This window comes from Puma concolor, chromosome B4 (assembly GCF_028749965.1).
Source record: "Puma concolor isolate L17-30 chromosome B4, mPumCon1.1.hap2, whole genome shotgun sequence".
NCBI classification, from domain to species: domain Eukaryota; kingdom Metazoa; phylum Chordata; class Mammalia; order Carnivora; family Felidae; genus Puma; species Puma concolor.
In genome coordinates, this window is record NC_141673.1 from 77,311,938 (window position 1) to 77,327,179 (window position 15,242).

Genomic DNA, 15,242 nt, shown 5'->3' on the forward strand with positions numbered 1-15,242 from the left:
GTAACATGAGAAAAAATGGGATTTAGTATATAAGTGGAGGGACTGGCTTCAAGGCAAAACATATAGGTACAAATGCTGATAAGAGGGTTGATGATAGTGGGAGTCTGTGGAAGGTTTCTGCTCTTTGCTTCAATTTTTTCTGAGTTCAATGGAAAGTTTGGTCCTTAATGTAGACTAAGAATGAAGAAGGTGGTGATGGAGGTTTGTAGAAAAATGAGAAGGTATGAAATAGTCGTCTTGTGAATCCAGGAGGTTGAGAGGGAGAAGGGATTGCTATGCTACATTAGAGTTTGCATGAGGAATGTGGTCACAAATTTAAAGTGGAACAGTGAGGGGCACCTGGGTGGCTCAGGTGGTTAAGCATCCAACTCTTGATCTCTCGTGAGATCAAGCCCCATGACAGGCTCCATGCTGGCAGCATGGAGCCTGTTGGGGATTCTCTCTTCCCCTCTCTCTCTGCCCCTCCTCCACTCAAGTGCATGCATGCATACATGTGTGCTCTCTTTCTCTCTCTCTCTAAGTAAAAAATAAAGTAGACCAGTGAGAGTTGTTTTATGTATTTCTCCAATTGCATTCACTTGCACTTGTGCAGGTGTAGAAATGATGGAGACTTGAATTCAACCAGAGCCACAGTTTTGTCCTGCTACTAAGAAGGTAGGGAGCAACAGGGAATAGGGGATGTGTTAATGAAAGTGACTACTGATTAGCCATGAAATTAAAACTGGGTAAAGAGAGGGAAATAGGGATTATGAAATGGTGATATAGACAATGGATTGGAGGTTCTGGTGAATTGGAAAGGCTGTCTTGAGTTGGAGTGTAAGAGGGTCTGAGCTAGAAGAATAATGGATGTTGATCAGAGAGAGGCATGCATGACACTGGGATTCTGGAGAGTTTGCAGCTAATGATGACAAAATCTATGTACATGGTAGTAGCTTGAGTAAGTAAAGAGCATCATGGTAGAAGGGGAGTTCAGGGAACCTAGAGGCCACAAGGTGGGAAGAGACATGTGCATTGCTAGCAGTTAGAACAAAAACATTGTCAAAGGCAGTGTTTTAGTGGAGCAGGAAATGAAATAATGACGACTTAAATGAGAGTGATGTAGTAATCAACAGACTACTAACAATAAGTAGTAATGGGGATATGACTTGCTGACTTGAGCTCCAGCACTGGGAGAGGCGGATGAAGGGAGAATGGTGTCAAAGCGGCAATGGAGAACAAGAGGAATGTACGACTGCCTGGCCTCCAGGCCAGTGGAACAGGATTGCAGGGAAAACATCAGCCACCACATGAGAGGGGCACACAGGAAACATGTCCTTGGAGAAAAGTCATGTTTCTACTGAGCAATAATGTGAGAACATTCAAAGAAGAGATTAAGGATATAGAGGATTTTGCTGATGTCCAATTTTTATTTATTTACTTAAGTTTTATTCATTTATTTTGAGAGACAGTATGTGAGCAGGGGAGGGGCAGAGAGAGCAGGGGAGAGAGAATCCCAAGCAGGCTCCAAACTGTCAGTGCAGAGCCCAACGCAGGGCTCGAAGTCACAAACCACAAGATCATGACCTGAGGCGAAATCAAAACTTAGATGCTGGTGGACTGAGCCACCCAGGCTCCCTTCCAATTTTTATTTTAAAAATTCATTGTGACATATTATACAACTTAGTCTGCCTTCATATATGTGGTGCTCTGCCTGTTATTTTTGTGCCTGTATTGAGTGAATCCTTGTTTCGAATTGAATAGAATAGGAAACAAATAAAGATGAAAACTTACTTTACCAGAAACTTGATTTAGTCTTACTATTCAAGACTTCTTAACTATGAAATGGGCTATAACCTTTAATATATGCTGATAGTCTCTGATACAAACTTCGATACCAACAAAAAACAAGGAAAGATGAATTCCATATAAACATATTAAAATAAATCAATAAAGTGCTGCTAAATATATTTTTGTTGTTCCTCTCTGATTTCTCAAGCAATATCTAAGGTAAACTGAACAGATGGTAAAGGCACTACAGTTAAGAGTAGGAGGATAAAGGTTTCCCACTTAAGGAGAAGAGAACTGGTAGGTGCTGAGAAGTGAGTTAATCAGAGAGTCTGTGTTGTCCAGGGCGGTGGCTGCAGGACATACTCCCACAGGAGTGACTCTGTGCCATCTGTGCACCCCCAAATAGCAACCCTAGACTTCAGGTTGTCAGAACCAGAGAGTTCAGTATGGCATTTGCACCTTAGCTCCTTGTATCCTGAATTGTAATGATATTATCAGATGAGAAATTACAGTTTTCAGTCATCTAATATCTCACTGGGTCTTCACAATGTGAAAGGACTGTTTTATAGGTAAGGAGCGGAAAGCCCAAACAAGTTAAGGGACTTGCCCAAAGTTGCTCTTATTTTATAGGGAAGCTGGGAGCAAACTGTCTGATTCTAGTCCAGCACTTTGCCTACCTCATCTCAGTGTTAGGATCTTCAAGCACTTTCTTCTGGGTAGTAGGGAAAAGTTGGCTTGGTTTCCAGTGAGATTCCAGGACTCTACCCACATGTCAACCAGAGCAGTGCTGTCTTTACATATTCAACTTCTGGCTTCTGATTTCGTTGAAGGAAGGGATCTGTTGGTAATAAATATTTGAAAATCACCATGGTAATGCATGCTATTCCTATGGCATTAAGTTAAGTTTGATCTATCTAGCTGCTGTCAGATATTCTAGGCAAGGTAGGGAAAGTTTTTCCTTCTCTATTGGAGAAATAGTTGGGTGGTGCCATCCTAGGGTTTGAAGGGTAAGAATGGGATCAGTAATAGTAAAATGTCCTATACTTTGATTGGCTGGATATTTGTGAGACTAGCCACTTATCATATCATTCCAAAAGAGAAAAAGGAAAGGGGTGGGGTGGGGGGAGGGGAAGCAAAAAGAAAAAGGTCTGTTTTGTCATGGCAATAGTTTAACATTGTAATAATTAAAGCTTCTCTTAACTGACTAGCTAAACTATGACTTAGAATATGCACTATTTACCCTATAATTAGGGCACTGGCTTACTAGAACAAAAACATTACTAATCTTTGATTCTTGCCAGAGGGGCTTTACAGCTGTACAATTATATTCACAGACATAAAGAAAGTGCTGATTTTTAGGGAGAGGTTAGAAGATTAAAATTTTGTTATATCAAAAAGTATGAGGGTAAAATTATGGAATCAATTTATAAGAAATAAGGAATTAACTTTTGGGGGAATTTTGCTTACAAAAATTTTCTTTAAATATCAATACAGGGGCTCCTAGGTGGCTCAGTTGATTGAGCCTCTGGCTCTTGATTTTGGTGAAGGTCATGATCTCATGGTTCATGAGATGGAGCCCTGCATCAGGCTCCATGCGAGCAGCACAGGGCCTACTGAGAATTCTCTCTCTCCCTCTGCTCCTCCCCCCGTTCATGCACATGCTCTATAAATAAATAAGTAAATAGATAAATATTTTAAAAATGAAAATCATTACATAAGGGAAAGTGATTTAGGCAGAAATATTTATTCAACAATATATTCTAAATTGCTTAAGAACACTGAATATATAACTAAATTATATTAGACCCCTTTAATAATTCAGAACATATACTACTTGTATTCTTTTTAAAATTATTCTTATTTTCACAAATACTCTCCAATGGTGGCCTGACCCCAATTTAAGCCCCTGATTCTATATAAGGAATAGATATAGAAGCTTAAGGAAAAAATGATATTCCAATACCAGATTAGCACTAAAGAATATCAAGAATTAGAATGGGATTAGCTGTACCATTTTTATGGTATTTAAATAGTTGTTTAATATTTCCATCCTGAGAATAGAAAATAAGCTAATTAAACATAAGAGAGTAAATTTGGAACACCTCAGATTATAATTCTGATTTTACACAACATAATTTACATAATAAAATTCCATTTTATTAATATACATAATGATATCATGAATAAAATTATTAAAGAATCATAGAATGATAGAGAATCGTAGAAATTAAGTGTTAGAAAACAGAAGTCTAACATCTCAACCTGAGGCATAAACCTTTTTCTTCAACATCTAACTTTGGTTTCTATACTTCATGTACACCATTTTGGACAGCTGTAGATATTTTTATTTTTTTATTTTTTTAACTTTAAAAAAATTTTTTTAACGTTTATTTATTTTTGAGACAGAGAGAGACAGAGCATGAACGGGGGAGGGGCAGAGAGAGAGGGAGACACAGAATCGGAAGCAGGCTCCAGGGTCTGAGCCATCAGCCCAGAGCCCGACGCAGGGCTGGAACTCACGGACCGCGAGATCGTGACCTGAGCTGAAGTCGGATGCTCAACCGACTGAGCCACCCAGGCGCCCCTGGACAACTGTAGGTATTTTTAAATGCTCCCTTATATTAAGCCAAAGTCCATCTTTACCTGTAACTTCCATAGATTCTTATTAATTCTGCCATGACAGTGCTTTAGAAATTAGAAGACAGATTCCTCTCCTTTCTAGGTTCAACATCCTCAGCTCCTCAAATTACTGCTCAAATGGTAACATGGCTAGGTGTCTTCTGGATATTCACTCATTTTTTTTTTTATCCCTCTTAAATCAGTCCTTATGTGTGCATCAATGAATCAAATATTAGTTAAACCAATGTCCTCAGTATTACTTAGTGTTTACTGTAAAAAATGTAGATCTGATGTAACAGACAACAGAAGTGAATACAGGATTTTAAAGTAAGTGCTAGATAGATATTAAGTGTAAGAGAGAGCTGAAAGGAGAGTCAGGCAAAGACTAGTATAGAAAGCAAAACAGAAGTTGATGAGGATCTGGACTGAGTAGCAATAGAAATGGAACAGAATGGACAAGTATATGGAATGTTTCAAAGCAAACATCAACTGGATTTCGAAAATTGAGTAAATCTCATGAATGAAGGAAATGTGATTCAGAGCATACTGCAGATTCCCAAGCACAAGTGGCTGATAAATATGTTAGAGCTATTGTCTGAGATTGTGGAAGGGAGAACTAGTTTGAGAGCAAAAGGCAGAAAATGATTTTGCTTGAGTTTGGGGAAAAATTAAGATATCCACTTAGAAATCTCCCTTAGAGATGTGTAAATATGGGACTAGACGTTTACATACCTGAGATATATGCAGGGAACCACCAGATTTAAGATGACAGTTATAGTTCAAGAACTGATGATTAGTCTACTGGAGAGACTAAGGAGAATAAAGAACTAAAGACCTGGGACTAAGCCTTGAGGAAACACATAAGTTGACACGGCTCATACCAGAAATCACAGATGAAGTAGAAGAGAAGCAGATTTTAATGCAAGTCACATTTACAAGACAATGGTAAGTTGATATAGCTAATGTTCCAGAAATGTTGACTAGATGAATAGTAACAGTGATAAAGGAAAGTCAGTTTGAATTCTAAAAAACTCTATTAGGTTGGACCCAAATTCTAAAAGTGTATATTTTTAATCCTTAGAATTTCTGAAGCCCACTCCATGTTGAAAAAAGGAAAATGTACTAATTTTGGCTGTCACCACTATATATTCTTTTCACAAGTAAATATTCATTTAGTTATCTTAAGTATTAGGAATAATTCCTTAAGTATTAGGAATAATTAAATAGTATTAGAATAGGTGGACTTATGTTTTTTATTGTAATGGGGCAGTCACTAAAAACACGAAATTCATGAGATGCAAAAAATCCAGATATAAAGAAACCAGTCATCAACATGATTTGTCTACACAAAAATTACAAGATATAACCAGATGATTTATGATTTGTGGTATTTTGTGGAATACTAAACTTTGTAACTGTGTTTCTTCACAATTGTTTTTAATTATGTCCTTATGATTGAGAGTAAAAAATTCCAAAAGTTCATAAAAATGTACATTTGAGTGTTTCAGATGTTTCTATAATTTTAGAAGTCTTTTCCTTTGAATATTGCATTTCTGGTTTTTCGAAAGTAGCTCTGTGTGTGTGTGTGTGTGTGTGTGTGTGTGTGTGTGTGTTTGCGTGTGCGTGCATGCGTGTGTGTACATCCGTTTTTATATTTATACAAATGCAATGCTTTCATTATCCTGGGGTGGGGGAGAGTTTATATGCCACTGTATAATGTTGTCATCAAAATGATCTACCTAAATTATCTTGTGTGTACGTGTGTGTATATACAGCCACAATTCCTTCAGGAGACACCTACCAAGGCAAATGCAGGTTTCCAGTGTTGATTTTAGCATAGGCACAGAACCAGTTTTACAAAGAGGAGAAACAACAACCAGCATTGGGAGGATAAAACCAGAGCTCTACAAACAGAAATCTGTTGACTCTGAGGGCAACAGGGAAGAAGATGTCAAAACCTGTGGGAAACTTAACTTCACCCTCCAGTATGACTATGAAAATGAACTTCTGATTGTTAAAATTATCAAAGCCTTAGATCTCCCTGCTAAAGACTTCACAGGCACTTCTGACCCTTATGTGAAGATGTATCTTCTTCCAGATAGGAAAAAGAAATTTCAGACCCGTGTGCACAGAAAGACTTTAAATCCTCTATTTGATGAAACTTTTCAGTTTCCTGTAGCATATGATCAACTAAGCAACCGAAAACTACATTTCAGTGTATATGATTTTGACAGATTTTCTAGACATGACATGATTGGGGAAGTGATTCTTGATAATTTGTTTGAAGTCTCTGATCTCTCCAGGGAAGCCACAGTGTGGAAAGATATTCATTGTGCTACCACAGTAAGTAATAATTCCACCAAACTATTTTTTTTCACCTGTAGTAGTATATAAAACTAATTATCATTCAACTTATTGGAATGAGTTTACAAAGTTACGGAATTTATGTATTAAGAACATGCAAAGGTAGGATTTGATTACGTATGTAATAATAATTTAGGCACTTACACGATATTAGTGACTATGTAAATAAAAAAAACCCAGCTCTTGTAAGTTAACAAAAATAGTAGTTCTTTTCTTTTGTAAAATGTTTATTTTATAACCTATTCCCAGCACTCAGTTTCCTCATAGTTAATATTGAGTGACTTTCATTATTTCAGATATTGTTCCTCAGATCAAACCTAAAATGTACTTTGATGATATTTGAAAAAGCCCTTGGTTTAGTCTAAAACAGCCCATTTCTTCAGAAGGTTTCATGGAATAGACACAATTACAGAATTTGAAATGTTGAATGAGAAGTGATTGTTTATATTAGAATTTTTGTTTTACATTACAAAACTCTTTCTCTTAATATAAAATAATAACTTTAATATTGAAAATTTGGAAAACAGTAAAAAACATAATACAAAATAAAATACTCCATAATGCTACCAATTACATATAATATCATGGCATATTGCTTTGTAAATTTTTTCCATACATGTTTTGAAATTATTGTTCAAACTAAGTTTCAGGGTACCTGGGTGGCCCACTTGGTTAAGCATCCAACTCTTGATTTAGGCTCAGGTCATGATCTCATGGTTTGTGGATTCGAGCCATGTGTTGGGTTCTGTGCTGATGGCACTGAACCTATTTGGGATTCTCTCTCTCTCTCTCTCTCTCTCTGTCCCTCCACTCTCTCTCTAAATAAATAAGTAAGTAAGTAAGTAAATAAGTAAATAAATAAATAAATAAATAAATAAATAAATAAATAAATAGTTCAAACCACGTTTAAATTTTTTCCCACTGATTTTCTTTTATGTTACATTTGTTTTATTGTATAATGTTTAAATATATGATCTATTGGGGCGCCTGGGTGGCGCAGTCGGTTAAGCGTCCGACTTCAGCCAGGTCACGATCTCGCAGTCCGTGAGTTCGAGCCCCGCGTCGGGCTCTGGGCGGATGGCTCAGAGCCTGGAGCCTGTTTCCGATTCTGTGTCTCCCTCTCTCTCTGCCCCTCCCCCGTTCATGCTCTGTCTCTCTCTGTCCCAAAAATAAATAAAAACGTTGAAAAAAAAATTAAAAAAAAAATAAATATATGATCTATTGGGGCGCCTGGGTGGCGCAGTCGGTTAAGCGTCCGACTTCAGCCAGGTCACGATCTCGCGGTCCGTGAGTTCGAGCCCCGCGTCAGGCTCTGGGCTAATGGCTCAGAGCCTGGAGCCTGTTTCCGATTCTGTGTCTCCCTCTCTCTCTGCCCCTCCCCTGTTCATGCTCTGTCTCTCTCTGTCCCAAAAATAAATAAACGTTGAAATAAATAAATAAATAAATAAATAAATAAATAAATAAATGATCTATTTACCTAACCATTCTCTTACTGTTGGACATTTGAGTTAGGCATAAATTTTGGTATACTAAAAATTGTTATGTTCTTATTTACACAAATCTGTTTTATTTAAGATTATGTATCTAGGATAGAATTATGGAATTGGAATTAGAAAACTGGTCACTTAGGTTAGATTGCAGAATTGTATTGATTTGTTGGTTTTTAAATGGGTACATTTAATTTTTTACCCCCAGGTTGTCTTTAAGTATTTACCATCTTTTGTCGAAATTTTACCAAAATTTATAAGCTTAAAATGTAGAAGTCCTTACTAGAGATAAGGGGATAATTTTAAAAATAAGATAATTTTTTAAAAAATATATTAAAAAATAAAAATAGGAAATTATATTTTAATACAGAGTAGCTGCTGTTTTTTAATTTTTTAGAGAGAGTATGTCAACAGGGGAAAGGGCAAAGGGAGAGAAAGAGAAGGAAAGAATCTTAAGCATGCTCCGTGCTCAGTGCGAAGCCCAACTCGGGGCTCAATCCTACTACCCTGGGATCATGACCTGAGCCGAAATCCAGAGTCGGATGCTCAACTGACTGAGCCACTTAGGTGCCCCAAGAGTACTCCTTTTCCTTTTTCCCCCATCAATGTTTTACTAATGAAAACCAGAATTTGGGGTCATTATATTTTCACTAAGAATGATATAGATAAGATCATTTAAAATTTTATACTTCCAGTTTGTTGAATTGCATCATCATAACATTCTCACTTGTTGGGTCTTTATTTCTTGGTTTCCACTGTGAAATTTATTAGGGAACAAAGAAGAAATTTTGAAACCGGATCATATTTCAAAGATACATTGGAGCTCTTTTAATTTCATGTTGTTTTTTACTTTATTACTTATATTCCTATAGTGGAAAATCTGCAAATGCAGATAATAGTTAATTGTTAGGTTATTTCTTTCTTGATGCCCCAATCTTAAACTATCCCTTCTTTTTTATTCATTCAATAAATATTTGCTAAGTGCCTAGTATGGGTTTAGCATGTTCTAAATATTTACGGATGCAAAAAATTGTTTTAAAGCATGTTCTTGGGCCCATATGGAAAATCTAGGATAATTTCCCCATCTCAAGATTCATAATCTTAATCATATCTGCAAAGTCCTTTTGCCATGTAGGCAACATATTCATAGGTCCCAGAAATTAGGATGTGGCCATCTTTGGGGGTACCTTTATTCTGATTACCACATCTATACACATTTTCGCTTCAATATTCTGGATACAAAAATAAGTGGGTAATAATAAAATATATTATTAAATTATTCTAGCCAAATGACATTTCTCTGCAACTGGAACACTGAGGTACATATTGTTCTAGATACCACTTACGGGTTTTCTTTTAGGAAGATCGTAATGAAACCTACATTTCTTGACTATGGGACCCAAGTTCACAATATATGATAGTATCATCTTTATGCGTAGCATAGTGTTTAATTAAAGCTTCTCGTCAGCTTTTGAAAAATCATTAAGCAATTTTATATTTCAGATTAATGAAAACAATATGGGTTGAAATTGCTTAAGTGACTATCTTTTCTTACACACTTTTAACTTTAAGTAATTTCATACAGAAATACAGAGCTTCCTACAAAGAAGAAGAAAAAAGGAAAGAGCTAGAAATGTAGTCATATGCCCTCACTCACCCAAGTTTTGTAGAAACCTGCAAAGGTGATCCAACTATGTGAACAGAGATATAAAAGAATTTAAGTAACACATAAAACATATATTTGAATTAAAATATTAGCTATCTTTATATTATGAGACACTAATGATAAATATAGATAAATACCTGGTTAAGTAAACACAGATCTAGAAAAACCATTCTTATAATTTAAGGTTCTCATACTGAGATAATCATGTGTATTTTGTTTTCTATTTATTATTTTTTTTGAAAGAGACAGAGTGTGAGCGCGGGAGGGGCAGAGAGAGAGAGAGAAAGACACAGAATCTGAAGAAGCTCTAGGCTCTGAGCTGTCAGCAGATAGCCCAACACAGGGCTCAAACTCACAAGCCGTGAGATCATGACCTGAGCCAAAGTCGGACACTTAGCCGACTGAGCCACCCAGGTGCCCCAATCATGTGTATTTTAGAGTAGTGCCTTTATATACTACAAACGTCCAAGTTAAAAATTCTAAAATTTAGTAAAAAAAATTTTTGTCACCAACTTGAAATAGCTGATATATCCTTAATGTTTAATGAATCTCCTGCTTTACTAATATCAATTGATGTAAATGCCATGGACCTCTTTTTTCTTCTTCAGGCCAATGACATAATTATTAATATAGAACTCTATGGAAATAAGAGTTGCTGCTTTTTTGTGATTGTTGTTTTTAATTATTTTATGTGTCTTATTCCAAAAAATTTTCATCTTATTAGAGTATCTGTCACAATTTTTTTTCCATATATCCAGATGCCTGTCCAAGGCCCTGTTCAAAAAAATCTTCCTAGGCCGGTTCATTAAATGAAATTGACTTTTTTCCTATGGCATTAGATTCAAACAACTTCAATTTGATTACATAAGAATTTACTGAGAATCACCTATGTACAAAGTTTATACTTTAGTAAAATACAAATTTAATAAAATTTAATAAATTTGTATTTGATCAAGAACTTTAATAGAAGAAACAAAGAAATAAAGTATATGTTAATGTATAAATAATACTATATAACATTTTCCTGAAAACCTCCACAAATACGGTCTTGTTCACACATACATTCTCTCTCTCTCTCTCTCTCTCTCTCCCTCCCTGCTCTCATGCAGACTATGTCTAATATGAAAATGGTTTATAAGACCACCATATGAGGATGATAGAATTCTGAATAAAGGAAAGGGATGTTCCTTGACAAGGAAACAGCATGAGGAAAAGGAAATAAACAAGACTAGCACGTTTTCAGGGGGAAAATAGTAGACTTGTGTGGAATATGAGATGAAGGAGGGACTAAAGGGAACCAAAAGTAGAATGTTCTATTTAAACTACAATCAGTAAGCCCTTTAATGCTGTGGGAATTTTTATTTGTTTTTATCAGGAGAACAAAACTAGTGGAGCTATCATCCTATATGGCTTCAGTGTGTACAGTGGGTAGGAGTAAAGGATCATGAAATGTAGGGGTCCAGGTAGGAGTCTAGATTAAATGAAATAGAGACTGGAGTAGGCTGGTAGCCATGGAAATGGAAAGAAGCTAATATCTGCCTATGGAAGTGCTGTCTGTAGCACATATTTATACCTTGTCTGAGTAGATGTCTCATGTCTTCCCCTTCCCTCTGAGCTGGAAGACAGAAATCACCTTGTGGACCTCTTATATTCTTCTCAGCATGTATGAGCACTTAGTGATTAGTCAATAAATACTTGTTGAATAAATTAACATAGCAAATTTTCACACAAGGTCAAGTGTGAGAATGTTTGTAAGTATAAATCTGTCACTACCAGAGGGAAAAAACAATGCAGTATTGTACCCTATTGATTACAAATTAATAAATATTTTCTTAGTTCTATTTGTTAACATCAACTACATTCTGTAAGAAAAAATGAAAAACTTTGTGGCATAAATTCTTATGTAAAATAAAGCAGGAATATTTTATTGTCAAAACTCCATCAGGTTGTGGGGCGCCTGGGTGGCTCAGTCGGTTAAGCGGCCGACTTCGGCTCAGGTCATGATCTCGCGGTCCGTGAGTTCGGGCCCCGCGTCGGGCTCTGTGCTGCCGGCTCAGAGCCTGGAGCCTGTTTCCGATTCTGTGTCTCCCTCTCTCTGCCCCTCCCCCGTTCATGCTCTGTCTCTCTCTGTCTCAAAAATAAATAAACGTTAAAAAAAAATAAAAAAAAATAAAAAACTCCATCAGGCTGAAACATATTTTGTACTCACAATTACTAATTATGTCTATACAAGAATTAACATTTTTATCAGGAATCAGGGTTTTTTAAAATTTAAGACTGAATGGCAAAGGATATAAAAAAAAAGGTATGCCTTAATTTTTTACAAAAAATTAATTTTCACTTTAGGAATCATCCTACTACATATCAGAAATATGGCAAGCCAGTCATCTCTTGCACTAATATAGAAAGTTGGCAAAAATGGTAGAACACGTTTGCAATGTATGCTTTATACACATTTACTTTTTAAGCTATGTAAAAGTGTATTTGTCAAATTTTTAATTCACTTATTTTCAAAAAGTCAATCAGTATAAAGACTAATGTATTTTGTTTTTTTTTTTCAACGTTTGTTTATTTTTGGGACAGAGAGAGACAGAGCATGAACGGGGGAGGGGCAGAGAGAGAGGGAGACACAGAATCGGAAACAGGCTCCAGGCTCCGAGCCATCAGCCCAGAGCCTGACGCGGGGCTCGAACTCCCGGACCGCGAGATCGTGACCTGGCTGAAGTCGGACGCTTAACCGACTGCGCCACCCAGGCGCCCCAAGACTAATGTATTTTGAATATTTAAATATAGTGATCTCATGCACACTCAAGAAGCCACTGAAAGTATAGCTAGATAAAGAAAAGCTTGTCTTTATTTTTTTACTAGAACTTTATCTTACATATTTATTTACTCTATTCAATGAACATTTTTTTTCAGCACCAACGATGTTCTAGACAAGAATTCTCATAGGAAAAAAGGGTATATGCACATAACCACACTGTCCTAGTTTACAGCTATAAAGTACTTGAATCTATTATCTTTTAACTAAGGATCTGTCAAGTTTGAAAGAAAGAAACTGTTATGTTCATTGTACCAACCAGAGTACTAAATGTACTAGCTGAGCTTGAGTTTGAAGTAATGTATTTTAATGTCCGTGACTAAAATTTCTTTAAATGTTTAAAAAATTGTTTTTAATTTGTTTTCTTATTTCTAGTGATATATTTTTAATTTTTCTGAGCATCCTGGGTCTATCCCAGGATCAAAATAATGCTGGTTTTTGTTTTGTTTTGCTTTGTTTGCATTTAGCTATCAATTCACTTTTAAAGTTTGCTAATTATGGAATAATGGGTTAGCCAGTAACATTTTAAAGAATGGCAGAATTCCAACCTTCTTCTAAAGAAAAAAGTGTGGTGAAAGGCAAGGTGGGAGAGAGAAGACCTTTTTGGTCAGGGGCTGTCCCACTACATCTCCGGAGTGCAGCAGGCAGGATTATAGTCATAGGCCTGCAGACTGGGACAGTGAACCCATATCTGCTCCTCCTTAAGCATTCCTAATTTTCTATTTCATCTCTGGAGTGTCACAGATACCACATCTGCTAATGGGCCACCATTAATTTATTATTAACTTACGTGATGCAAATAAATCCTATAAACCTATCAGATCTTTTAGTCTGATATCAGATCATTTTGCAAGAATTTATAGGAAGTATCTTTGTTGCAATATAAAATCAAATTAAAATTAAATTCAAAATAATAGAGTCTATCCTAGACTACCAAAAGATTATGTGAGTTCCCAAACCTTGGCTCTTCTTGGCCTTAACACCCGCTCAACTCCAAAAGGTTGTTAAAGGACTCTAACGCAATCAAGGAAACAAACAAAGCAGGAACAGACCCATAAAAACACAACAAACTGGTGGTTGCCACAGGGGAAGAGAGTGGAGAGATGGGACAAATGGAGGAAAAGGAAATAAAAATAAGGAAATTTGTCTCATGAATATTTGGAATTCAATAAATCACCATAGTTGTTTATATTATTTTGACAGTTAAGTCACATCTGTGTACATTTAGAGAGCAAGGCTTTAGTGTTTGGTCTGTTTTGACTACCTTTGCATTTTACATAAAATACCTCAGGCAAATTGGCTTTAAAATAGCTCATAACAATTATATTAGCCTTTTATTATCAGTTTAAGCAGTAGATTCCTGTAATATTGATTATAGTATTTTGTTTCACACAACAAAAAAAGTTAATGCATATCCAATACTTAAATTTATGCCACCAGTTTTAGTCTTAATTCAAAACTGAACCCACACTTTCTAAATAAATACAGCATTGTTGGGTGAGCACAGTAAGACATTTTGAGTCATTAAAAGAATATCACAGATTGGTAGCCAAAGCTGACCATATTTGAGTCATAACATTTGGGGTTGCTCAAAAGGCAAGATAATTTTTTTTTGCCTAAATTCATTGCATCCACATAATTTCCAATTTAAATTCCTACCTTGCTCAACTTGTAAAGATTATAATGCTATCTAACTTCTCTATCATCCTTGGCTCTCTTCCTCTCCTTCTCCCCCATTCCCCTCCTCTTCCCCTTTTCCTGGTCCCCCCTTCCCACCCTACCCCCTTCTTTCCCTCTCTCTCTCTGGCTATTATTGGAAGGAGAGTAGCCCAATCACTGAAGAATTTAGGCTCTGGGACAAACTAACAACCTTTGCATCCCTGCTGTGTCACTTATGACTTTGAATGAATCTATGGCTTTGAGCAAGTTACAAAGTCTCACTAAGCCTTAATTACCTTATTTATAAAATGGGAATTATGAGAAGGCAAACCACAGTTTGTTGAATAGAGGAAATAAAATAAGTGCTTAGCAGAGTCAGGCATTTGTAAATGCTCCCTGTATGTTAGCTGCCAAAAAGTTATTACAGAATGATACAGGATATGGTTTTGGTTGTTGATGTCACTTACATATTAAATAGGAATAGAGATCTTGGTGCAAAAAATGGTTATGTCTTAATATTATGGTAGGAGATAGTTTTAGGTGGTACGCTTTTCTATTTAGGGTGGAAAGTTTTGTGTAAGAGTTAATTTAAATCTTTTTAGTTACTATATGGTGTGATTCAGTGAGCATATGATTTTTAAATGAAGTATACACTTATAATGTTACATCACACGCCTCTCATCTGCACCCTGTCTTGACTCTTCCTTTTACACTGGGCACTTCTCCTCTTTGTTCCTTCACCAACCTGTACATGTGTTTATTAAAAAGTGCGTCTTGTAAAAGTTCAGGAGCTAAAGATGTTAGATGTAGTCCATGTGTCCCTTTAGGTTCGCTCTCTACTATTCTCCACCCTGTCTGG

The 15,242-nt window shown here is 36.2% G+C and overlaps 1 protein-coding gene across 2 annotated transcripts in view; it reads left to right on the forward strand.

Annotated features, from left to right (window-relative positions):
- Positions 1 to 15,242, forward strand: part of SYT10 (synaptotagmin 10) — a 72,234-nt gene that overhangs the window by 27,048 nt on the left and 29,944 nt on the right. For both annotated transcript variants that reach the window (XM_025930376.2, XM_086713667.1), the window contains exon 3: positions 6,162 to 6,729. In XM_025930376.2, the coding sequence (XP_025786161.2) occupies positions 6,162 to 6,729 (568 nt within the window). The remainder of the gene's footprint in view (positions 1 to 6,161; positions 6,730 to 15,242) is intronic.